General features: G+C 36.1%; 1 protein-coding gene across 2 annotated transcripts in view; it reads left to right on the top strand.

Annotated features, from left to right (window-relative positions):
• chd1 (chromodomain helicase DNA binding protein 1) overlaps window positions 1–27658 on the top strand; it is a 112951-nt gene that overhangs the window by 14631 nt on the left and 70662 nt on the right. For both annotated transcript variants that reach the window (XM_051683221.1, XM_051683220.1), the window contains exons 2-3: window positions 21605–21733; window positions 22441–22627. In XM_051683221.1, the coding sequence (XP_051539181.1) occupies window positions 21681–21733; window positions 22441–22627 (240 nt within the window). In that variant the 5' untranslated portion in view covers window positions 21605–21680. The remainder of the gene's footprint in view (window positions 1–21604; window positions 21734–22440; window positions 22628–27658) is intronic.

Raw genomic sequence — 27658 nt, forward strand, 5'->3', positions numbered from 1 at the left:
CTCCGTCTCCGTGAGTTAATGAACCCCACATGAAACACGAGACACATGTGAACAGTGCACCGTGTCTTTCACTGTACATGACGTAACTAACAACTAGTTGTCCAGTATGGTTCCATTCACACAGCACTGGTTTGCTGAGAATGCGGTTGTGAGACCTGAAAATTTGCGGATGTCATTTCTGTTAGAGAATGCAGTTGTCTTACCCATAAATTACCATCCTGTGTGTGAACGTAACCGTATTAAGCACTCAACGCAAGTCTGATAACCGTATTCTACTGCTGTGTGAATGTGGCCTAGGTTTATTGTAGGCTATATTACAGGCCTATTGTTTTTATATATGTGTCCTATAGCTATATACACTGGCGGCCAAAAGTTTGTAGTAATGTACAGATTTTGCTCTTATGGAAAGAAATGTGTACTTTTATTCACCAAAGTGGCATTCAACTGATCACAATGTATAGTCAGGACATTAATAACATGAAAAATTACTATTACAATTTGAAAAAAATGTTCAGAACTTCTTAAACTACTTTGTGTTCTCATCAAAAAATCCTCCACATGCAGCAATGACAGCTTTGCAGATCCTTGGCATTCTAGCTGTCAGTTTGTCCAGATTCTCAGGTGACATTCTTGTCGGGTACTTCTCACACACCTTACAGTCTAGCTGATCCCACAAAAGATCAATGGGGTTAAGATCCATAACACTTTTCCAAGTATCTGTTGTCCAATGTCTGTGTTTCTTTGCCCACTCTAATCTTTTCTTTTTGTTTTTCTGTTTTGAAAGTGGCTTTTTCTTTGCCATTCTTCCCATAAGGCCTGCACCCCTGAGTCTTCTCTTTACTGTTGTACATGAAACTGGTGTTGAGCAGGTAGAATTCAATGAAGCTTTCAGCTGAGGACATGTGAGGCATCTGTTTCTCAAACTAGAGACTGTGATACTTATCCTCTTGTTTAGTTGTACATCTGGGCTTTCCACATCTCTTTGTTCTTGTTAGAGCCAGTTGTCCTTTGTCTTTGAAGACTGTAGTGTTCACCTTTGTATGAAATCTTCTGTTTTTTGGCAATTTCAAGCATTGTATAGCCTTCATTCCTCAAAACAATGATTGACTGATGGATTTCTAGAGAACGCTGTTTCTTTTTTGCAATTTTTGACCTAATATTGACCTTAAGACATGCCAGTCTATTGCATACTGTGGCAACTCAAAAATAGACACAAATACAATGTAAAGCTTCATTTATTAAACCAAATAGCTTTCAACTGTGTTTGATATAATGGCAAGGGATTTTCTAGTACCAAATTAGCAATGTAGCATGATTACTCAAGGATAAGGTGTTGGGGTGGTGGCTGCTGGAAATGGGACCTACCTAGATTTGATCAAAAATGACTTTTTTCAAATAGTGATGGTGCTGTTTTTTACATCAGTATTGTCCTGACTATACTTTGTGATCAGTTGAATGCCACATTGGTGAATTAAAGTACCAATTTCCTTGCGAAACAGCAAAATCTGTACATTATTCCAAAATTTTGGCCGCGCACGTGTATATATAATACTTTAAAAAAAACAAAAACATTTTTTTAACTGTTTTCTGAAGGTTAGTTTCTTTTTAGACTAATCGACTTCCACAATTTGTCCTGGGATGATGGATATAAATAATCAGATGTTTATCGAGAGTGGGTAATTGAACTTGATGATGCACTAAACCGTCATTAAATGTACTTTACATGAGGAAAGTATTGCATGCCTGATACTGCGTGGTTAACTTGCATCGACTCTTTCTTTTGAAGTCAATGAATATTTCAGTAAAGTAATTTGTTGAATCAAAGCCTTTTATTGTAAAGGATTGTTTGATAAGTAGGTTTATAGTGCATTTTCAACATGTCAGCCGAGTTCAGGGTGTGCTGCGCAGTTAAACAGCTCTTACGCCGCCTCGTCTCATCTCTCACTCTGGCTGCTGCATGGAGCACCGCTCGGGCGGCTCACAAGCCCAGTTTAAACTGTAACCTGAAGACACAGGGTGAGTCTGAATCTTATCACATGGCTTGTTGAGCGCGTTGCCACGGAGACATAGCGTATGTGGAGGCTTCATGCCACCCACCGCGGCATCCGCGCTCAACTCACCACGCGCCCCACTGAGAACGAACCACATTATAGCGACCACGACGAGGTTACCCCATGTGACTCTACCATTCCTAGCAACCGGGCCAATTTGGTTGCTTAGGAAACCTGGCTGGAGTCACTCCGCACACCCTGGGATTCGAACTAGCGAGCTCCAGGGGTCAAAGTTTTAGATCTGTAAGATTTTTTTATGTTTTTAAAAGAAGTCTGTTCTGCTCACCAAGGCTGCATTTATTTGATCCAAAATACAGCAAAAACAGTGATATTGTGAAATATTTTTCTATTTGAATATATTGTCAAATGCAATTTATTCCTGTGATCAAAGCTGAATTTTCAGCATCATTACTGCAGTCTTCAGTGTCACATGATCCTTCAGAAATCATTCTAATATGCTGATTTTCTAATATAGGCATATTTACAGCACACTTTACACCCGAACAGATATTTGCAAGCACAAGCTTCGTTGATGATAATGAGGCAGCATAAACACGTTAAAATATAATCTAAACATTCATATTATTTTTATATCATATTACGTATCATATTTATATCATACAGCATGCAATTTAAATACCTGCATTAGCAGAAATAACATTTAAATGTAACTAAATCTTGCCTATTAGGACATATTTCAAATTTCAGTACTCTGAATCCTGGCTGGCAAGTCTGGAAATAGTTTAACTAGTAAAATATGTACATGTTTACATAAAATAGCATGTCAACTAATATGTAAGTAAAACTAAATGACTTACTCATCCGAAATTATATCCTCGGCTGGATCAAGCCGCTCTTCAAACGTTCTTTGTCGGATTTCCGCTCTCCTTCTGAGGAAAATGTGAACTCTTCCTCACTATCCAGGTGCTTCCTCACCTGTGCAGCGTGCCATCTTCCAAACGTGCAGAAAAGTGAATGAACTTGATGTTTTTTAAGGCATTGTTGGGGGTGTTTACCATTTGCATTGATCGCCTAATCACATTACCATATGAATAGCGCGCTCTGCTGGTGGGTGAGATCACATTAGGGATAATTAGCTGAGCCCGGAGAAACTGTACAGTTTCATACAGATTACATTGCAGGAGAATATTTGTTTTAAATTTGAATTCTTTTTTTTAAAAGTAGACATTTTAAGCTTTCTTTAGACATACAGTGCATCCGGAAAGTATTCACAGTGCTTCACTTTTTCCACATTTTGTTATGTTACAGCCTTATTCCAAAATGGATTAAATTCATTATTTTCCTCAAAATTCTACAAACAATACCCCATAATGACAACGTGAAAGAAGTTTGTTTGAAATCTTTGCAAATTTATTAAAAATAAAAAACGAAAAAAAATCACATGTACATAAGTATTCACAGCCTTTGCCATGACACTCACTCACAATTCCTTGAGTGGCCCAGCCAGAGCCCAGTCTTGAACCCGATTGATCATCTCTGGAGAGATCTGAAAATGGCTGTGCACCGACGCTCCCCATCCAACCTGATGGAGCTTGAGAGGTCCTGCAAAGAAGAATGGGAGAAACTGCCCAAAAATAGGTGTGCCAAGCTGGTAGCATCATACTCAAAAAGACTTGAGGTTGTAATTGGTGCCAAGGGTGCTTCAACAAAGTATTGAGCAAAGGCTGTGAATACTTATGTACATGTGATTTTTTTTAAATTTTTTTATTTTTTTTTTAATACATTTGCAAAGATTTCAAACAAACTTCTTTCACGTTGTCATTATGGGGTATTGTTTGTAGAATTTTGAGGAAAATATTGAATTTAATCCATTTTGGAATAAGGCTGTAACATAACAAAATGTGGAAACGTGAAGTGCTGTGAATACTTTCCAGATGCACTGTATGTTTCATGTTTGTGTGATAAATATTCGCGGAGTTTCAGTTCATTTTTTTGACGTGTTTCAGAAAGATGCTCGTGGAGACAGCGCACCCTGTTTATTTTCTTTATTTTACAAAAGCACAAGGTTTTGTTGTTATTGTGAATGTACACAAATAAAAGTAGACCCTTTATAGTCTCTAATGATGTCTTTCACTTATCTGTATGCCCAAAAATGACAGTGTTTTAAGTTGTTTCCGCTGTTATGCAGAGAAAATCCAGCAGGATGCGCCAGCGCGTCCGTCGACCTCAGAGGGTTAAATTCTCTCATTATTTACTCACCCTCATGATATCCCAGGTGTGTATGATTTTCTTTCTTCACCAGAACACATTTGAAGAAAAATAGAAAAATGTCTCAACTCAGTAGGTCCTTAAAATGCAAGTGAATGGCAATTTCTCTTTTGATGCTCCAAAAATCACTGACAGTCAGCATAAAATTCATCCATAAGACACCAGCTGTTAAATTAATGTCTTCTAAAGTGACACGATCGCTTTTGGTGCGAAAAAGATAAATATTTAAGTCCTTTTTTTTTTTTACTCTAAATCATGCTTCATGTTGGCAGTGGTATGCACGTGTGACGTAATCGCATTGGCATTTGAAATGGGCAAGAACTGACACACGTGCATCACAGCCGGAAGAGCAGCGCTGTTTACAAGTGAGGAGTAACGCTGTACAGTAGCTTGGTTGATTTTGGTTTAGATCTGTTATTATCTGTTTCTTTACTCACAATGGTGCATTTGTGTGCTTTTCCTGGATGTCTCAACCGAGTGGAGAATGTGAGATTACCTCGGTATCCATGGCAATGCAAATACGTCACACAAGAGACCACTTGGACTCCACCCTCTCCTGAATTGTTGGATTATAGTTAAAAAGTACTTAAATATTGATATTTTTCACACCAAAAGCAATCGTATCACTTTAGAAGACATTAACAGTCTTATTGATGACGATTATGCTGACTGTCTGTGATTTTTGAGAAAGAAAAATCGCAATTCACTTGCATTTTAAAGACCTACTGAGCCAAGAAATTGTTCTGTTTTTCTTCAAATGTGTTCTGGTGAAGAAAGTCATACACTCCTGGTATATGATGAATAGTGGTCGACCGATATATCGCAGAAGTCGACAAATCGGCTGATATTCAGAATTTTTTAATTATCAGCATCAGTCGATAAATTTTCCCCTTTGGCCAATTTGTTTCTTGAGGGTGCTGAGAATCGCCTGCTTGCATGTGAAGTGACTGAGACATGTAAACGAGCAGTCACGGTTCGTTTTGTTGTTCCGTTCCATCGGGTTACTAAAATAATAGACCGGTGTTCAACATGGTGTCATTTAAACGGTCCGCATTTCAGAGCTGCAACAGACGTGTTTGAGCTCATAATGTTAAAGTGCTCGCCTGTTTCATTCTCCCTCTCCTCAACAGTTCCCTGTAACTTTTAACTGTCTTGTCTTATGATAAAAAGGCAAATATCAATAAAACTAATATCATATACCATCTGCAAATGTGCACATATCTCGTTTCAACCGATGTAATAAACCAACCTCGCACAGCTTCCGCAGATCCAGCATCCTGTGGAACGCTCAAAAATCTTCCTCTGAAGCGCGTATTCCTTCAGCCAGAATCAAAAACTTAAGGATCAGGATCAAAACTTTCTATGATTCACAAATCATGATGTTCAGTATGTGACAATCCAAGCAGGCTATCCAGGCCATTTAAACTGTCAGGAGATTGCTGCTCGCGCTGGATGTGAGTGCAGTTTCAAAGTAAAAGCATTTTACGTGTGCTATAAGTAAATGTCTTATTCACTATGCACTGTATGTGCAATTGGTTTGATTCTGTATTTTTTGTGAATGCGATTGCTAATGTGGACATGCCATCCATGAACTACTGTGTGTACTGTTATTTCCTTCTTCCTAATATAATAACAATTTCTTCATGTGCAAATAAATTACTAACATTTTATGACTAAACAGGAATCAGAAGTAACTGCTATCTACCATTTTAAAATACAAAATTATTTAGATTATTTTTTACAAAGTTAAAGTTTAGTGTGAAATTTAGTAAATACAGTGCTGAAGAGTTTATTATTTTTTAGAAATTGTATGTTTATTTACTATATTAAATTGTGTGAAATGTCGGCATTGTATCGGCATGAAAATAATTAGGTTTTTATTATAATGCAATCATTACCAGGGAATTTGTATGTGTGGTTGTGGGTAATTAAAACATACTCGTAGGGGTGTGTAAAAATATTTTTACGATTAATCGTAATCTTCATTAGAACGATCTTGATATCGATTCTTAAATCCTAAGATCAGTCTTTAACTCAATGCACAACCCTCTACTACAATGAGAGGAAATCACTCGCATTTGCAGCCAAATTTCACGCTATGCTACTAAAGTGAATACATTTGGCAACTGGCTGGTAAATGTTTAGATTTCACTCACCAGTAATTGTGTAGTTTAGTTGTGAAATGTTCAGCAGCGAGATCCTTTCACAGCGTGTTGAGTGTAAAAGTTGTGGTGTTGCTAGTAAAAGTAATGTCCAAGACTAGATCCACGCAACCCATTTGTCATTGAATACAGTCTCTTAATACCCTTTGTTCTTTACAGTCAGTTGTTGATCAAAAACAACTACAAACAGGGTTCGTAAATGGTGCTTGAAATATTTGAATTTAGTTTTTCGTTTTTCGTGGAAAACCCTTTGAAAATAGCTATTTTTACCAAGATGTGGTTAAAAAGTGCTTGAATTATAGAAAATCATTAAATACGTTGCTTAAATCATTTAAAGGTGCAGTATGTAACAATTTTCATGTAATATTCACCTTTTTTTGCCAATGTGTGAATGGCTTGTAATGCAACTTAAAAAATTAGCCCTTCCCGGACTTCCTAGGTTGCCTGTAGACTGATTTTCATGTGAAGGGAGCGTGTCGGTTTTGCTGGGAAAATCCAAAGGATGTGACGTTTATGCGCGCTTCTGAGAGCCTTGCCTCAGTGCTTCTCTTCCACTATTCAACAGTGACAACAAAATGCAACACTAGGTAACGTTATCTTAGAGATGGAATCCAGCAAACGTCCGGCTACAAGCACAACACCGACTCCTACACAAACTCCGAGCAAGCCCAAAAAAAAAAGAAGAAAAAAACATTTATCTACTGAATCCCGTCTGGCTAAGCGGGAACGTGATCGTGGTTGAGTGAAAACTAGAGTGAACATCGGCAGGGCATTTGATTCCTGGAGGGACCTTCATTCGGTTTTGGGGACTCTGAATTGGCATTCTTCTTATTGGACAGGTAAGCTTACATAACTGCAAAGCATGTGAAATATAGTGCCATAAGGATTGATCTATGTCATTTTAGCTAACTTGAACTAGGGGTGTGACGAGATCTCGTGCCACGATATTAAAACGTGACGATATTTCTCGTTGAGGTGAAAAGCTGTCTCATGATATCAGCACGACGGAGTGTGAGGGTGAAATTAGCATAGCAGATGCCCCCGTCACTTTTAAATCGTTTGTGTGGCAGCATTTTAGGTACCCAGTGGAAACAATAAACGGTGACAGAAAAGACACGAACAAAGGCTGTGTCTCGTTTGGAAGGCTGCGTCCTCCGGAGGTCGCTTTTGTCGGCTGCATACGTCATCGAGGCTGTCTCATTTAATTTTTTTTTCTGAGACAGCCTCGAATGCGGCCGACAAATGCGACCTCCGGAGGATGCAGCCTTCCAAACGAGAGACAGCCAATATGTAAGCACTGTAAGAAAATAGTGCCGTACACAGCGGCTAACACAAGCACTATGCAAAGACACCTACAGAACCACCGCAGCGAATCATGTTCAGTCTCTTTGTACGTTACGTCATTGTTTTGGCCGATGCTCGCTCGCTCGCTCACGTCCCTATGGAGTGTGTGCACGAGCGTGAGCATGAGCAACATGTAGCTGGCTGCAGTTCACTTAACGGACACAGGTGTCATTAATAACAAGGGTTTCTGAATCTTACATAGGGTTTTTCCTGGCTCAAAATGAGGCAGAGGTGGTACCATCCTGATCATGTGCACACATACACTTGTACCATGCCTTCCACTGGCTGAAGCAAACACTTACAAGCAACATATTTTAGGTGTTCTAATAATTATTTGTCTTATGGAAATATTATTATGTTTGAAGAAAATGACAATTATCAACTTATAGCATATTTAATTATAAAAGCTAACCTGTTCAACATTAAATTAATTAAATACAACATAACAGCTGATGTGTTAATTTATAGTTAACAAACAGCAAACTTGATTAACCTCTTAAACCGATAATAAGATCATCTCTGATCTCAGGTATGTGGGTGTTTATGGTGAGAAGGGACGATGTGTAGAGACCAATCGGCCATTGTTTTACAGCTTGGATTGGACTGATTGCTTAGATTGACAGGTCTTGATTTACCATGCGCACAACTGAAACAGTGCTGGATCTTATTACTTGTTACGTATTCTATGTAATTATGTTTCTGGTTTATTGTGGCATTTACAAATGTAAGTAGTTCTTAGGTTCAGTTAAACCCTCAGATCACTTGTTTGGAGAGTTTTTTTGGACTTTTGATAAAGGCTACCTTGGTTCCAAATGCCATAACTTGCTTTGAGATAACAATAGAAAATTTTGCCCAGATACATTTGACATGATTGTAGCATCATGTCAAGCATGAATAATTAACAAAATGAATAAATAAACTGCATCACTTTCTCAGCAGTGTTGTAACATAAGAGCCTCCAAACATGAGATGTACATGTTTGCATTTATTTATTTTTTTTCCTCCCAATTTGGAATGGTCAATTCCCAATACATTAATTCCTCGTGGTGGCGTAGTGACTCGCCTCAATCCGGGTGGTGGAGAACGAATCTCAACTGCCTCTGCGTCTGAGCTTTCAAATAGCAAAAAATAAATAAATAAAATAAAAAAATAAAAGGTATCATTCTATAACCTGACCTTTAAAAATATGAAATGGCTTGACTCTGTTTTGCACATTTGCTAGAAAATATATTTTAAATTGTCAATTGCCTGAAAAAAATCCTTGTCCCCTTCAACTGGTACACCACTTCTATAACATTTAAAGTTATTTATGTGTTTATTTTGTACTTTTAATACAAGCATTAGTGCAAGGCCGAACAAATGTGCAAAAAAGCTAAACAAAATTATTAATAAATTTAAAAGAATGTTTGTCCGTTTATTTCATGGCATTGGTGTTATCAATGTTAAAACCTTTAAAAAAAAAAAATTTAAATACAAAAAGTTGTGGAAAATAAATTAAGGTCAAAGTTCAGAGGCTGCTTAAATATGCATATAGTGATTTTTCCCAGCATGTTCAAAAGTTTTCAAATTAACTATTTTCACACAAAAATTTGGTGTTGCAACCCATTTAACCCTCATTAGTGTTAACTTGCTTCGTTCGTGAAACAAAATTAAATAATAAAAAATAACAGTCAAGTTGTCCTTTATGAATAAAAATAATCTTATAATGTTTACCCTCAGCGTTTATGGGCAAAAACTGAACTGAACAGAAAATTTCAATATTTTGTAAGTTGGAAAGTCCCATTGAGAATGACCCATTAGTAATTTTGGTTAGTTCCTCACATATATCTGTTGTGTGACTTTAGAAAACATGGAACATTGCATACTGTTTACTGTTCTTGGAAACCGAAGTGCATTTTAAGGGAGCACACTATAATTGCACATCAATTGCATCATGAATGAACCAAGAATTGTTACTGTGTAGTGAAATATGCACAATGAGATATTTGTATTTGTAATAAGTGGTGCTTTATAAAAAAATTCGTTTTAATGACATCTCGAGCATAGTCCTTGAAAACTAATAAAAATGTGCTTAAAGTCCTTGAATTTAACTTTGAAGCATCTGTACGAATGCTGTACAAAAAACATTTAATTCTAATCATGCATCGCACAGATTAGGTAAAGCCATTCGTGTCCTCTCTAGTTAACATGCGCTCATTTAAAGACGCTGTTTACAGAAATGCCGTTTTTTGTTAGAGACAGTACCTGTTTTCGCACATGTTCAACAAATAAATTTAAATACTTGGAAATAGTACAAATTATGCAATTTAACAATAAATATTAGTGCCTGACTGATTATTGGCTGATATTAGCCTTTCACAGATATATCTGTATCGGCGTATATGTTTTCCTATATGCGCAGATATGAAAACTTTTTTTTTTTTTTTTTTTTTTTCTTTCAGAACATATAGTGCAGAAAACAATGCTTGGTGATTTAGAATAGGTGTCATAATGTAGTTTGTCCAGCAGAGCTCACTCTGTCACCATTGTTTACAGAACTGAGCTGACGGTGGTTCTGTAGATGGTGCGGAGGTAAGCGGTGTCTTCACGGTAAGTTGCTAAATATTTTGTGAAATACATACTGAAAAGTTAATAAACAATGACCCCATCATTTTCCCTTTTCAATATAACTTATATAATGTTAACCCTGTCCCTGACAACAATGTCACTCATGTTTATCACATCTGTTTGCTATGTTAGCCAGCTATAGTTTGTCAATGCAGTCAGTAATGTAGCAGATTGAAAGGTAAGCAACAGACCATCTTTTTGCAGCTCAGCAGACAACGGTGTGGTGGTGGATTGTGTCTGTTGATTGTTGATTTCACGCAATGTTGTTACCTAGTTGGTGAGACGACAATGTCCATCTTTTATTCTCCGTGACAATGACATACAAGATGGCGCCAAGTATGGCTGCTGTGCTGTGAGCGCAGACCCAATATTGTAGTTTTTTTGTTTGTTTTGTCTACAGTTCTTATGTTTCTTGTCTTGGATGTTGTCTGCCTTATTGTCTATGATAGACAAACACTTTTGGATATTGGGTCTGCAATAGGGCTGAAACGATTAGTCGACGTTATCGACAACGTCGACAATAAAAAATTGTCGACAAAAATGTTCGTTGTCGAATAGTCGTTTGATCTTAACGTAACATAAGATCATATGAAACTCTAATGATTGCACACAAGAGCAGCACTGCAGCGCCTGACTGAGGAGAGGAAGAAAACACATCTCACAGTCCAGACGCACTCTAAACTTTCCAGACAGTTTCAGGTGATGTAGATCGCAAATTATGAGGGAATTATAATGCAAAAATACAAAAGTATATACAGAAGCACTCTTGTTGTGGAATAAGCAGAGCCAGAGCTGACGCTCGGCTTAAGCAAAACTTGCGTGTCGAGTGTCTTTAAAGGAAACACCCTGGCGTTACATCTTTAATGCAGTTCTATTTTATGCGTTATAGATTTATTAAAGTTAAAATAATAAGGAATTGGCATTTCTCTGTGCGGTCGGCGCCTCTTCTATGAGTTGTGCAAAGTGTCCCGATCTAAGGGGGAGAGATTGAAACTGCACCCGGCTGAGGTACACTCTGTTGCAGGGACGCTCATCCCTCGAGTGCGCGTGCTTAATGCAGCTAGATTATAACGCGATGGCAACTTATTGAATCATAATATGTCACTATGCATTTCTTATCGTGAAGAAAATTGGCAAAACGCAGCTTTATTAATAAGAGAGTTTGTTTTTTTGTGAGTTAAAGATGGATTGAAGTGAACAAAAAGGTGAGAGAGGGTAGTCTTCGCCCCATTATACACTGCAAAAATATATATTTTTTTATTTGTTTTTGTTTTGGCTTGTTTTCCTATCTATCTATCTATCTATCTCCTTTTAAAACAATGTACATTTACTTTAGCAGCTATACTGCAGAAGAATTTTTCTGTTTGTCGTTTTTTCTGCGACCAATCAAAACTTGGTCGACCAAGACTCCTCTCATCGACTAACGTTTGGTCGACTATCAGGGGTCAGCCCTACAATTAACTTGACATTCATATGCTTTTTACAAAAAAATAAAAAATTTAAATATTCATTTTAATATCTGCTATATTATATGCAGTATATATGCAATTTGGAACAAAAGAAAACTACTTGTGATCACTGGGATAGACACTCTTTATTTTGTATTATTCCAAATAATTTCAGTTTGGGCGGTGGGGGTTCCCCAATGTTCCTTGCACTCCGATGACGTCATAGAATTAGCGTATCGAATATCACATTATCCAACAACTCGTCGCATAACGCATTTTTCCTCCATATCGTGCTGCCCTACGTGCAGCCCTTCTCTTTTCCTGTTGTTATCTCTATTCTATGAGTAATGTTCACAACATGTTGCAGATGTATTATAACAGATAACAGTTATATTTAAAGTTAAAGATGTGATCTTATGATTCATCATCAACTAAAGGAAAAATCTTGTATTATCTACTTTTAATGTTATACCCTGACAGGAAGACAGAACACTTGAATGACATTGTGCTGGATCACTATTGTTTTTTCTTTGGCAGCAACACACCTTGAAAGAGAATCTGACCTCTGCTATATTTTAGTGTTACAATAAATAAAACATAAAAAAAATAAATAGAATGAGAACAGACAGTTGTGTTCATTTGGTTTATTTTCTTATGATAATCCGGTTTATACCCAATATGGTGCTGACAATTTTTCTTAAAGATTGTCTTCGAGAAAGCTTTTATGAACACACGAGTCCACAATAAGCAGTACAAATACAGTAGATGGACAAAAGAATGCATGATGGTAAGATGATTATTAATCACAGTACTACAGTATTTCTGATCAATGTAAATGGAGTTGCTTGGTCGTTCACAATTTAATGAGCCTATCAGCATCTTCGTCCGACAACAAGAATGAAGTAGTTTCTCTTCACAGTGTTTAACTAAACTTGTGTAATGTTTGATGTTGTAAATATATGATGAAGCAATGAATCACCATCGGTCTCACAACCTTGTTTGTAATTTTCACGTGTAACAGTTGTAGTTCTGAAGCGAATGGTCAAACAACTCTTACGTCGAGCAAAGGATTGTGGACAATACTAGCCGAAAAAGTGTTCACGAATCCACCCTTAAAACATCTACTGGAAATAGTAGACTATCCGGGCAACTTTGGGACACTCATTTCCACATACTATGATTTGGGACATCCTAATTCTTATCTTGGATACGGTTTAGTAGTATTTAGCTCTGCCAGTACTATCGATATATCACGATACTCTTCCTCACGATATTATATCGATACTTTAGATTCCTGAATCGTGATATTTATATTCAACTATTTCTGTATTCATGTCATGTCCAACAATTCAGTAAAGACAAAGCAGGTGAAAAAGTGCAAACTCAGAGCTGCGTTTCTCAGTGCAGTCAGAGATGCTTTAATGAGGAATGAGAGAGACTGAAACTGTTTCTCTCGCGGACATGCTGGTTCTCACACGTTTAACACAAGGACCGTGCAAAAATGTCGATTTTCCGACTAACCGTTATCTTCATTTGATTATATCCATATTAGGTATACATTAGCGATACAGTGTATATATACACTACCGGTCAAAAGTTTTGAAACACTTGACTGAAATGTTTCTCATGATCTTAAAAATCTTTTGATCTGAAGGCATATGCTTAAATGTTTGAAATTAGTTTTGTAGACAAAAATATAATTGTGCCACCATATAAATTTATTTCATTATAAAACTAAAATTTAATTAAAAATTTTTTTTTGGGAAATTGATGACTTGGACAAAATAATAAAGAAAAGCAGCCAATAAGTGCCCAACATAGATGGGAACTCCTTCAGTACTGTTTAAAAGCATCCCAGGGTGATACCTCAAGAAGTTGGTTGAGAAAATGTCAAGAGTACATGTCTGCAAATTCTAGGCAAAGGGTGACTGCTTTGAAGATGCTAAAATATAACACAGTTTTGCTTTATTTTGGATTTTGTTTAGACACAACATAATTCCCATAGTTCAATTTATGTTATTCCATAGTTTTGATGACTTTACTATTATTCTAAAATGTGGAAAAAAAATTATAATAAAGAATGAGTAAGTGTTTCAAAACTTTTGACCGGTTGTGTGTGTATGTATGTTTGTGTGTGTATATATATATATATATATATATATATATGATTCTATATATATTGCGATACATGACAATATCATGATTTGATTTCATTTAAATTAATTTGGGTATATTTCAGTTATAAAATCCATTTTGCTTACAGTATGAAAGAGGATCTTTCAGCTAATGCTGTTATTCATTATACTGGGGACCTTCTAACTTGTTAAATTAATGACATCAATTTTAAAATATTTATTTTATCATTAGATTTCCATTGTTTTGGTGACATTTTAGCTTTTATAAAAATATAGTCTATGTATTACATCAATAAATATGATGTATTGAAATTGCATATACAGTATTGTTACATGTTTGTTGTTTACATGCCTAATTTGTACTATTTACAAATATTTACTTGGATGTGTAGAACAACGACTAAAATGGTATTGTCTCATTAAGACCTGTGGCATTGACTTTGACAGTTGTGTTTGGTTGGTTGAATGACATCTTTAAAGCATTCATGCTATGTGTGGTTAGAATTAAATGTTTCTTTTGTTGTTTTTGATAATTGACTGTAGAGTACAAAAAATATATTAAGAGACATTATTAAACAACAAATGGTTTGCTTGGATCTAGTCTTTGGACTCACATCACACAGAAAGAGTCAAAGCTTTTACTCTCAGCATGCAGTGAAAAGATCTCGGTGCTGAACTTCACCTCTACACCACTTAAACACTGGTGAGTGAAATCTAGAAAAATTACCAGCCAGCGGCTAATCACAGACTTTTTTTTTGTAGCAAATGAGAAGTATTTACGCACATATGATTGTAGGGGATTGCAGATAGAAATAAAGAGTGATCTTGGCATTTTAAGAATTGACATTGGGATTGTACAAATGAAGATTAAGTAGAAAATCAATATTTTTGCCTGGCCATAAATCCAAATGCAGGAGAGAGGTCCAGCATGTCTATGAAAGAAACTCATTGAAGCATCTCTGACTGCACTGAAAATATCATGATATATCATGATACACGGATTTAAGTATCAATACAATATCGTGAGAAAAAGTATCATGATATCGATATTTCATTGTATCGACAGCCCTAATTGATATCTCAAAACTGATCTTTTACTCTATGTGCAGCACTTTACAATGAGAGTATATCACTCCCATATGCGACTTAAAATGTCTGTAATTAGCGACTGCCTGGTAATATTTCAGATTTCACTCAATTCAGCACCGGGTTCAGTGTCCTTTCTCTGCATGTTGAGTAAAAGTTTGGTTCGCCTTGTAATGTGTGTCCACAGATTCACGTAATCCATTTGTCATTGATAATGTCTCTTATAATTTCCTCTTTGGTCTTTACAGTTAGATGTTGATAAACCCAACAAAAATAATTTAATTGTAATCAGACATTTGACTCCATTCACATTAAAGTCCCTGTCTTTAAAGAGACAGTACTGGGTTTTAGCATGTGTTCTACATTGTATTGCAATTAGAGCCAGACCGAAATGGGATTTTTGAGACCGATACCGTTTTTAGAGAGGGAAAATTCACCGATTACCGATATGGTGGCCGATATATTGAATTTTTGAGCTGGAATGAAAACTGACCTTTTCTATGTGGATTTTTCACCGATTTTGCACAGATATGACAAATATATGCAAAGGTACTTGGAAGGCTGCTTTCTTAAATATTTTTATCAAAGAATATTTTACATTATTATTATACATTGTCAACAAATTCTAGAAATGAACTGAGAAAATAAAGAATAAATAAAAATACAATAAATAGCTTAATAAGCATCAGTACTGTATGTTTAGTATAAGTCAGTTGCTGACCATTTAAATAAAGAATAAATAAAAACAAAACAAATAGCGAAATAAACATCAGTATTACTGTTTAGTATCAGTCAAATGCTGACCGTTTAAATTAAAAATAAAATAAATAGCTAAAATAACATCAGTACTGTTTAGTATCAGTCAAATGCTGACCATTTAAATAAAGAATAAATAAAAATAAAATTAGTTAGCAACTTACCATGAAAACACACCGCTGAACTCCGCCCTGTCTGCAGATCCACCATCAGCTCCGAGTCAGCTCTGTAAACAATGGAGTCGGAGTGCACTCTGCTGGACAAACTATGCTATGACACCAATTCTAAAGCATTGTTTTCTGCATTATATGTTCTGAAAAAAGTTTTCATATCGGTAAAATATACACCGATACCGATATATCGGTGAAAGGCTAATATCGGCTGACCGTTATATCGGTCGAGAACTAATTGCAATATATCGTATCATGATACGTATGGTAAAGTGAGGTGGCTGGCAATTAGGGTTGGGAACCGAGAACCGGTTCTTGTTCAGAACCGGTTCCATTCTTTAAAAAATACCGGAATCGTATGATCTTCGTTACTTTCGGTTCTGTTAACGGTTCTCCAGCGTGCAATAGGGCTGGGGAAAAACATTTATTCTGTTATAAATCGTCTCCCTGATTAAAAATCTATTTTTTTAATATAAAAAATTACATGTTTATCTTCATGCTACAATAATTAGATACATTTTGGAAGCTATATTTGTGCTGAGTTCTACACTAACAGGTTTTCTCTCTGAGAAATTTTGTCTCTTTAATTCTTTACGTTTAGTCATTTTAGTGCACTAGTGCTACAGCCATCAAAGCGCCATTTGTTCACTGTCGGACATCAAAATCCTCTACAGTGATCAATGTTCCTGTTATTATATAATCCAGAAGTTTATTTGAGAGGTGTTGTTGAGCGTATTTGTCAGAAGTCATTCTGCAGATTCTGTCTGACACTGCTTTAATAAGTAGTTTAGCTGTAAAAAGTCTTGTCAAACTGTTGGTGCCGTAAACTACATGTCAAGCCCCCGCAATATTTATAATCTAACAGCCGGGGTATGCGCAGTGGCAGGTAATTTTGCACATTTACCCACCACTGTCAACAAGAAATGCTGCTAGACACAAAGACGCGTGCTTGAGGAAACACACCTGATTATATTGAAGAACAGATGAAAAAAATGCCAGCGTTGCATGCGTTTTAGCTTTTTTGTTTAGAAGTTCGTTTGCGCATTGATGCCTACGAGCGCAGCACAACCATGTCTCGTTGAACACACACAAATGGTGAGTTCTCACTTTTCTTTTTCTGTCAGTCATCTGGGAGCTGTTTGTAAGAATAGTGTTGTCTGAGAACACTGGATAGGATCTCAGACTATCTCAGGATGCATATGCATCATCATATGAAATGTTTGTCATACTTCAGTACAGCCGCAGAAATGGTTCTTGAACAAGTTTACTCTTCAGCCTCCATTTGTATGTTGCAAAATTATCATTATGATAATAGTGTAATAGCCTATGGTAATATGTTATATTTTATATTCTAAAATAACCAAATTAGTTTGTTAATGATATACTGTATATATTTAATTGTTGAATACAAATGGACATAATGCAGCCTTAAACATGGGTTCCTTTGCACTAACTCGCCGAGCTCAGACAACACACTGACTTGTCAATTAATAGTTTAAAATTTTAAACTAAACTTACTTGCAAATGATATATTACAGAGTGAAACAGTTGTTATTAAAGATACAACTGTTCTTCAATAGACATTTCTTTCTGAGAAAATGGACAATGTTTTTTGTATTATCTTTTTATGATTTTTTTTATATCAAAACATCAAATTGCAATACTTACAGAATCGCTATACCGCAATACATATCAAATCGGCTAGGAAATATCATTGCAATATCGAATCAGGAGGTCTGTGGCAGTTCCCAGCCCTAGCGTGCAATTTTCCGCCGATGCGGCTGGAACACCGCCCTGAAATACTCTGACAGCATTTTCAGCAGCACATCTCTGCAGCAGCACTGCCCTTTACTGACTCTAAAGCGTAAAACACACAGCTCTACCAGTGCCAGCTCTTTTGAATCTACAGCGCGAAACATACACGCTTCCAGTATAGTTTGATTACCAAAAGAATTATTTTAAGGAGCCGGTTCTTTTGAATCTACAGTGCAAAACATACGGTGCTTCCAGTATAGTCTGATCCCGAAAGTACCATTCTAGTGAGCCATTTAAAAAAAAAAATGTTTTATCTACAGCGCGAAACATACACCGTTCTGTTTATAGTCCGGTATACAAGTGATCTTATCTGATGTGCAAGTTATGAATGTCCAACTCTAAATTAAATAAGTCACATGCCTGAAGTACAACATTAGGCGACATGACAGTCTAAACTGTCTCTGGAACTGTAACTGTTTATTTAATGAAGACCTGTGCCTCTATTAAATCAAGCAGTGCAGTTACTGACTGGTTGTTCATATGACAATGTATAATTAAAGATACATGAGTTTTGTTGTAATAAGTGGAATTGTATAAAATAATAAATTAATTAATGAAATATGCCATCACATTTCATGTTGGTTTAGATTTTTTAATTTAAAATATAGTTAGGATCTATTATTGGATTCTATTTATTTCTCTAAAAAGGTTGCAAACACACATTTTACAAGAACTGTATTAAATTTATTTCTGTGGTTATATCTGCTCTGTAGAAATCGGAAATGCATGATTGTAACAGACAGCAGAGGGTAGTAAATGCTGTAAGTATTGCATTTCTCATTTCCATATAATTATAAAAAAATAAAAAAAAAGTACTAAAAGAATTACTGGAATCGTTACTGGAACCGTTAAGGAACCAGAATCATTAAGAGGAATCTGAACTGGAATCATAAAATTCCTTTCGATTCCCAACCCTACTGGCAATACCCAGCTGTACTGTTTAGGGCAGCTAGAGTCCAGATTGGGACATAGGGAATGACTTTTCCTTTTGCTGTTATGTGCCATCATGTTACCACAATAATAGACTGGTGTGCAACAGTGTCTCATTCAAGCAGTCCTCTGATGAGCAGATGCGCATGAGCTCATGCGCTGACTCCCTATCTCTCCTCAGCTCTTCCCTGTAACTTTATATTTTATTTTATTTTCTCCCAGTTTGGAATGCCCAATTCCCACTACTTAGTAGGTCCTCGTGATGGCGCGGTTAATCACCTCAATCGGGGTGGCGGAGGACAAGTCTCAGTTGCCTCCGCTTCTGAGACCGTCAGTCCGCGCATCTTATCACGTGGCTCACTGTGCATGACACAGTGGAGACTCACAGCACGTAGAGGCTTATGCTACTCTCCGCGACCCACGCACAACTTACCACTTGCCCCACTGAGAGCGAGAACCCCTAATCGCAACCACAAGGTGGTTACCCCATGTGATTCTACCCTCCCTAGCAACTGGGACAATTTGGTTGCTTAGGAGACCTGGCTGGAGTCACTCAGCATGCCGTGGATTCGAACTAGCGAACTTCAGGGGTGGTAGCCAGCGTCTTTTACCACTGAGCTACCCAGGCCCCCTCAGTTGTTCCCAAATTTGAACACTCCGGCTGGAAAGGGTTAATGCTGTTAAGGCATTTATTTATTTGCATTATTGTTTTGTTATTTTTATGTTTATGTATTTTTAGAATTATATAATCTTTGTTTTTTACACGAGAGAGATGAGGAAAGAGTACTGTTGCGTTACTATATGTCCTCTTTATATTTGCATATTCCAAATGGACTCGAACCAAACTGAACCAAACGTATTTTTTTTAATGTCTGGTTAAAATAACACAAAAATAAAAAGAAGTTACAGTGATATAAATACACATGGAATAATGTACATTAAGGAAAACAGGTATAGAAAGTAGGATGCTTTACATTACAAACTATATTAAAGAAAACAGGCTCACAGGCTTTTCTTTAATTATTGCAAATTCGTTAGTCAGTTTTCATTGCAGTCTGAAGAAAAACATTTATGTAAAACTGCTCAATGTGGAAAAAAACCTTTTGGATTGTCGGCGGATGATTGGCCTGACCTGATGTGAATAGCGACATTAGAATGCATTGATCTTATTCAAAAGCTCGTTCGGAACAAACATTCGCACTGAAAAATCGACTTGGTGTGAATAGGCCTTAATCATCTATTGTCATTCTTCCTAATAGAGCAAAATTCACTTTGAACACGTTGACCTGGTAGTTTTACTAAAAATATAAATGTTATTTCCCTGGCACTAAGACATACAGTGGTTGTTAGGGATGCCTCACGCTGATGCACATAACAGCTCAGTGAAGAGGTCATCATTTATGGTGAATAAAGCATGGCTATTGGGCAGTCAGTATCCAGGACTGGAACTAACCGTTTAATAATTCGTTTTTTGTTAAAGGAATGTTCCGGGTTCAGTACAAGTTAAGCTCAATCGACAGCATTAGTGGCATAATGTTGATTACCACACAAATTAATTTAGACTAGTCCCTCCTCCTCTTTTAAAAAAAGCAAAAATTTAGGTTACAGTACTTGCAATGGAAGTGAATGGGGACAATGAAAGTGAATGTGGCCAATTTTTGGAGGGCTGAAACACAAAAATGTGAAGCTTATAATTTTATGGAAGCACTTCTGTTCAAACTTGTGTATTATTTGAGCTGTGAAGTTGTTTAAATGATCATTTTTACAGTCGTTTTAGGGTTTGTTGACATTACATCGACATGGTAACAAAGTTGTAAAATTGGCTATAACTTTACACAGAAAAGGTTTGTAAGTGATTTTATCACACAGATCGTGTTTACACGCATATCCTTTGTCTTGTGGGTACACTTTTCAAAAAGTGAGGAATTCAATGTTCAAAAACAACGTTAAATTGGAAGTGCCTCACTGTAACACAGATTTTTGCTTTTTTTTTTTAAGAAAAGAGTCAATGAATTTTTGTGGTAATTAATTAGCATAACCTGTACTCAAAACATTTATACATATTAATGATGCGATCCAAAGAGCATTTGAACAGCGGTGAGACACTTTCTTATGAAGTATTACATTCACACGAGCAGACAGAGAAGTTTGAATTAAGTTTGGAGCAGAAGAAATAGAAGTAAACCTTGTGTAAATTGTCAGCTTTACGCTAAGATAAAATGCTATTTCTAGCCATTTTACATGCACGTTACCAAGCACGATCATATTTTTTTTATCAAGAAAGTTCACGTTGGATCATAATTTCTTTTTTTCTAGTAAGACCTTTGATATTAGGGCAAAAATCTTATTCTTGATGATAATTTTTGTATTGTTTTCCTGTAAAAAATATAAAAAAAATTCCTTAAAAGATCTATTTGATTAATCTTGTTTTAGAAACAACACTGCATAAGATATTTAGGTTTTTCAGAGAATGTATTTTTAACATGTGTATTTTGTCTTACTGTGCTAGCAGAGTTTTTATAGTCAATAAGTGAAAAAATCTATCAGTGCTGAAGTAATCCAAAGTATTTAGAATACGTTACTGACCTTGAGTAATCTAACGGAATACATTACAAATTACATTTTACAGCGTGTATTCTGTAATCTGTAGTAGAATACATTTCAAAAGTAACCCTCCCAACCCTGCCTGTACTGAACCTGGAACATTCCTTTAATGCATCTTTGGATCTGTAGCTTAGGTTATCAGATTGCTTTTGTTTTGACTGCAGTCTCTTAGGAATCAATCTGACTGAACAATATTTACAGTAAAGCATAAGTAACTTTGATAGAAGTAATTTTTAAGAGCTTCTCCTCAATGTTTTTATTTTTTAGGCAAGCTGGTCTGTGAAGTGCCACACACAGACTGTAATCTCATCTTGGACTGATCTTTAATATCTGATCCACTGAGATGGATGGACGCAGTGAGGATGAAAGTGTCACCAACAGTACCGGAGAGTCCAGGTAATCGGAATGAATAGCATTTTAATGTTGGAGGTTGAAATATAAAAGGAACAGTCCAAAAATTATCATTTTTTTCCTTCATGTTGGTCCAACCCATGTTCTTTCCTCTGTGAGACACAAAATGAGATGTTGGGAAAAAAATGTCCAAGCTTCTGTTTCTCATTACAAGGAAATTGGATGATGATTCATACTCTCAAACTCAAAGGACAAAGTACCACAAAATCATTGCATTATATTCCAAGTCAACTGAAGCCAAACGATACCTTTGTGTGAGGAACTAGCTAAAATTGCTTATTAAATTGTAAATTAATATTCATTTAATATTAAATGTATTGTATAAATGCCATTTTTAACAACATTGGAAAAGACAAAAAACGCAAGCAAACAAACACAACGGCCAAAGTGGAGTTGATGCAATGTTCAAAATTAAAGTTGTTCCTCTCTGTACTAAATATTTACCTGTGCCACAGCCAGTGTTGAAGTGACAGATTAATCAGATTGTTGTAATCATATAACAAAAATCAAGTTTAATATAAATTATATTGTTTAATAGTAAAAATACTGTCAATTGTAATCTGCTTGCAATCATCATAATTATGGTTAAAATGAATTAAACTTATAGTTTGCAATTAGAAAATGCAAAGAAAAAAATGTAGTGTTTGAAGTGACTCATCCATCTGATTCGTATAAATGTGCATGTGTCTCAGTAACTCAGATGATGAGTCTGGGTCAGGATCGGGCTCTGGCTCCAGCTCAAGCAGTAGCAGCTCCAGCAGTAGCCAGTCAGAGAGCAGTGACTCAGGAAGTGGCTCAGATTCCGGAAGCCAATCAGACTCTGACTCTGAGAAATCCAAGGAAAAAAATGATCAGGACAACAAAATTGATGGAGCAGCGGTAAGGCTTTATAAAACTTTTCTGTTAAGTTGTCTGATGCATGGGTAATTGCCAATGTACTGCTTTAAAGGGGGGTCAAGCACAACAATTCACTTACTTCCTTGACACACTCAAAGATATGGTTGAACATCAACAAGTGAGTGAAGACAAAACAAAAGAGTTTAAGGGCATTTTGCTGTATATCAGTCATGGCACAAAGTTTGAACGTGTGAAGAGTGATGACGATAGAACAGTTTGCAAATCAAAGATTTGGGTGTTTTATCCAAACTTTTGTGAATGAAGTGAGAACCTCAGAGCATTGGCACCAAAACAGTACAGCTTTGGGACTAAAAAAAAAATAAAAAATAGGTATTTACTCTTACAAGGAATGTTTTATTTAAAACAAGTTGAATGCATTTGTCTCAATGTTGATTACCACAGAAAATAATTGTTCTAAAGAAAAAAAATCATGTGCAATAAGGTACATACAATGAAAGAAAACTGGTCCAATACACAAGAATAACTACACACTCTCAAAAGTATAGCTTCAATACTTAAACATAATACTCGTTAACATGACTCTAGTGTGATAAAATAGATAGCTGACCTTTTCCGTGTAAAGTTATCCAGAATATATGACTTTGTTGTCATGATGAAGTAACACCAGTAAAGCATGTAGGCCTAAAGGGCGTGGTCACATACTTTCTCACGGTGAAATTCCATGGGCGAAGCTGGCATTGGCTGACCTTGAGCGCATGTGAAACCAGCAAAAATATAATTGTCAAGCAGCCTTTTTTGATGCTGCAATTTGTACTCCATGAGACTTGAGTTAAAAAGAAACTCACAGCTTAAATGATATCCTTGTCCATTGTGAATATTCAGTGTAACTGTGTCTGAAGCATCGCTCACACAGAGGTCACCGCCAAACCAAGCAACTTCCTATTGGTCAACGCGGCGATTTTGCCTGACAAAGTTTACCAAACTTGAACTCAGGGCGAAATCAGTGTGGGGAAATTCTTCACCACTGGAAGTCCATCACGCAGAATTCATGATTGCATTGATTCCCATTATGATGACTTTATTTCGCCCATGGGGGCACCCCATACCAAAATGAAAACATCATCCCAATGGTGAAGGGCTGCTTCGGGGCCTGGACCGTTTGCCATCAAGGGAAAAATTAATTCAAGTTTATCATGATATCCTACAGGATAATGTCAGGGTGGCTGTGTACAAGCTGAAGCTTTGTAGAAGTTGGTTGATGCAGCTGGACAATGACCCTAAACATCGAAGTAAATCCACTACAGAAAGGCTTCAAAAAAAAAAAAAAGAAAAGAAAATCCACCTTTTGGTGTGGCCCAGTCAGAGCCCAGACCTTAACCCAATAGAGGTGCTGTGGAATGACCTCCAGAGAGCCATTCACAGCAGACATTCTAAGAAAATTGGTTGATGTTATTGCTGCCTAAGGAGGATCGACCAGTAGGACTGTTGCAGTGGCAGTTTTTTTACCACCATGGTGATTAAGGGCCAAAAAAATTGCTTCAGCACCCACAAATAGGCAAATCATCAAAGGGTGTGTATATTATCTCGAATGAACAGCATAACTAAAATAATCAAAACGACAGACTCCCAATATTTAGCAGTCATTGATATCTAATACAAACCAAAGCATCAACAACACCTCAACGCAATGGCATACAATTCACTGAAATGATGAACGGTGCTTAACTAATCCAACCAATAGCACATTCGAAAAAAAACTAGCTTTTAAAACGTACCAGTGAAGTTCACTACACAGGTCTGCAGTCAAGAGTGGTAACTTCTGATGCTCATGTCAACAGCTGACATAAATATGATCGAAGATTTTGATTGGCTCAGGGGCAAAGGCAAACTAGCCCCTCAGGCCATCGTTGAATGTTTGTTGCACATGTGCATGACGTTCTCCAGATCTCCGTTGATTAACATTGAGGATGAAGAACTAGCCCCACGCATAGCAAATGAGAATGATTAAATGGCTTTTACACAACATATCTTAATAATAATAGAATTTCTCAAAACATTTTTTTTTTATTGTATAATGGACATAAAATGCATTTAAATTGTGGTCAATATATTATTTCTTAAATTTATTATGATATCATGCAATTTGCACAACAGCGCCACCTCTGGTGGGGTTTAGCCCCACTTGCCCCTAATGTAGAGCTGCGGCTTAACCCAACAATAACAATTCTCTTATCATTTGCTCATCCTCATGGCATCACAGATGTATATGACTTTCTTCTGCAGAAAACACTGTTTTTAGAAGAGTATCTCTGTAGATCCATACAATGCAAGTAAATAGTGACCAAAACGTTGAAACTCCAAAAAGCACAAACGTGGCATAAAAGTAATCCATAAGACTCTGGTGGTTTAATCCATGTCTTCTGAAGCGATCCAACCGGTTATCCAAAAACACTTTCACCTTGAACCTAAAATGTAATTCCATTTCATTTTCTTTTGTTAGCATTAACTACATTAATGAAACACAATGCAAATCGTTAGGCAACATAATTGGGGAACACAAGGGAATTTATTAGGTGCACACCTAATGGAACAACTGGCTTTTTTATTTGTTTAAAGGGATAGTTCACTAAAAAATGAAAATTCTCATCATTTACTGGACTCAGGTGGTCCATATCTTCTGAAGCGAAATGATAGGTGTGGGTGAGAAACAGATCAATATTTAAGTCTTTTTTACTATAAATTTTCCTCACTGCTCAGTCAATCTCCACTTTCATTTTTACATTCTCCTGTTTTTGGTGATTCACATTCTTCTTACATATCGCCACCTACTGGGCAGGGAGGAGATCTTAAATATTAAATATTGATCTGTTTCTCACCCACACCTATCATATTGTGTCTGAACACATGAATCGGTTATAGCAGTATTTTTTTTTTAAATCAAAATATCGTGTAATTATCTCGCACATCGCCCAGCCCAAAGGAGTTTGGCGTCAGTGTTTTGAAAAGCTAATGATACAATACCAAAATGGGTAAACAATTATTTATAACTATTTTAATTGATGCATTTCAGTATTTAATTAATTATATAACAAATATCATACGCGTTTATACATGTCCTAATGGATGTATTTTTTTTTTTTTCACTGAATCATTGCTTTGCATTATGCAGGGTTTGTACAGGGTCTTGAAAGTTTGGAAAATGCTTAATTTTCACAGTTTTGAAATATGCTTGAATTTTGAACATGTTCCTTGAAAATGCATAATTTTTCCTTGGGTTGTTGACACAAAATATCTAAAATTATTTCAAATTTGAAATAGATATTATACAGTCGTTATGTTTGTGGTGTCTTGTGAGTGCGGGAGCGCATGTGCGAATCTTGCTTTGATGTCGTGCGCATAAGTCCTGCAAGTCTCCATTGTGATAGAATGGCGCCAGTGAAATTATATCTGCATCTCCTGCTTCCATCAACATGCCGGAGTGCCGTTTTAATGACAGCTGGCTGGAAGAGGAGAAATGAAAATATCTCTATGCAGAGGAGTGATCAACAACAAGGGAATCATACGTCTAAATGTAAAGAAAAAAGACTACGTCAATGGATGTTTGCACTTATTAGCACTAAGCTAAAGATTTCGTTAAAACTTGAATTTACTTTGGAATAATTTACAATCAATATGTTCTATCGAATGAATACTTAAAAGTAGGGCAGAGAGTCAACGTATGTGATAAATTATGTTTAATGTAGGGCTGAGTTAATAAAAATTAAATTGAAATCGCAATGTGGCCTGTGTGATTTATTAAACCCCCCAAAAGGCTTCAATTCAATTAAATAAATGTACTTATAGTCTGGATTAACATGGTCCAAGCATGCCTACTGTCTTTTTAACTGTCTTAGTGGCTCGCAAACAGCGGGCGGCCCACACAAACTCCATCCATTTCAGGACTGTTTGGTTTGCTATCAGTGCGCGGTGCTTTTTTCTGATAATGTGCGTTGAGAACGCAAAGTGCTACAAAATCACTTTGTTTTGAATTTTATGAATATATTCTTGTAATAACGTGAAGCTGAGGCACAGAACAGGAGGTGGCGGCATTCCACCACATTGTAAATGAGCATGTTTAAGAGAAAAACGATGCAAGGAATACAAATGTCTTCATTTTACCATAAAAAAAAAAAAAAAAAAAAGGCTTGAGGGTTTAACATGACCAATGCTGTGTGAATGTAATGAACTTATGACAAAAATATTACTGTTGTACTACAATAAAATTAACATTAATAATTTAATATTACATTACAATAATATAATATTAAAGTATGCTTTTGAAATTTCTTAAGTTGTCACGGACGTCCCTGACGCTTTACATAAGTTATTTTGTATAATTTTTAGTTAAGTATTGTTGTTTGTTTATCAGCTATGAATTGATATGTTGATACATTTACCAATAATATGATTAACACATTTTATGATTAATATTATTCTTCCATGAACTCATGAAATTGAAAACATGACTTGATTATTTTAAACTTGCAGAAACCCTGTTTGATAAGCAGTGTTACGTGTTCAAAGGCCTTGTTGAACTTGTGCCCCAGTGTAGCTTTACAATTGCCCCATAGCCTACATATTTTCACCGTCAGAACAGCTGAAATCACTCATAATATTCATAATAACATAATATATAATCAGAATCAGAATGAGCTTTATTGCCAAGTGTTCTCACTCACACAAGAATTTTTTTTTTTTTTGATGATAGGAGAAACAAGTGCACACAGAACATTACGGTGAGACACAGAATATAAAACAAGTTAAGAGTATAAATAGAAATACAAATAATAGGACATATAACAGAATGGCATATGTACATGTGCAACTGATCATGTATGTGCAAGGTAGGGGTATGTACAGTTATTGAATTAAATATGTGAATTTACATATGTACATGAGATATGTATTTACATTATTGCACTATGTATATATAATAACAATAATGTAATGTTCTTAAAATCAGTCTGATAACTGCAGTCACGTCTTATACTAGTGTGAGGGAAAACAATCTTA

The sequence above is a fragment of the Myxocyprinus asiaticus genome, chromosome 42, assembly GCF_019703515.2.
Source record: "Myxocyprinus asiaticus isolate MX2 ecotype Aquarium Trade chromosome 42, UBuf_Myxa_2, whole genome shotgun sequence".
Taxonomy (NCBI): domain Eukaryota; kingdom Metazoa; phylum Chordata; class Actinopteri; order Cypriniformes; family Catostomidae; genus Myxocyprinus; species Myxocyprinus asiaticus.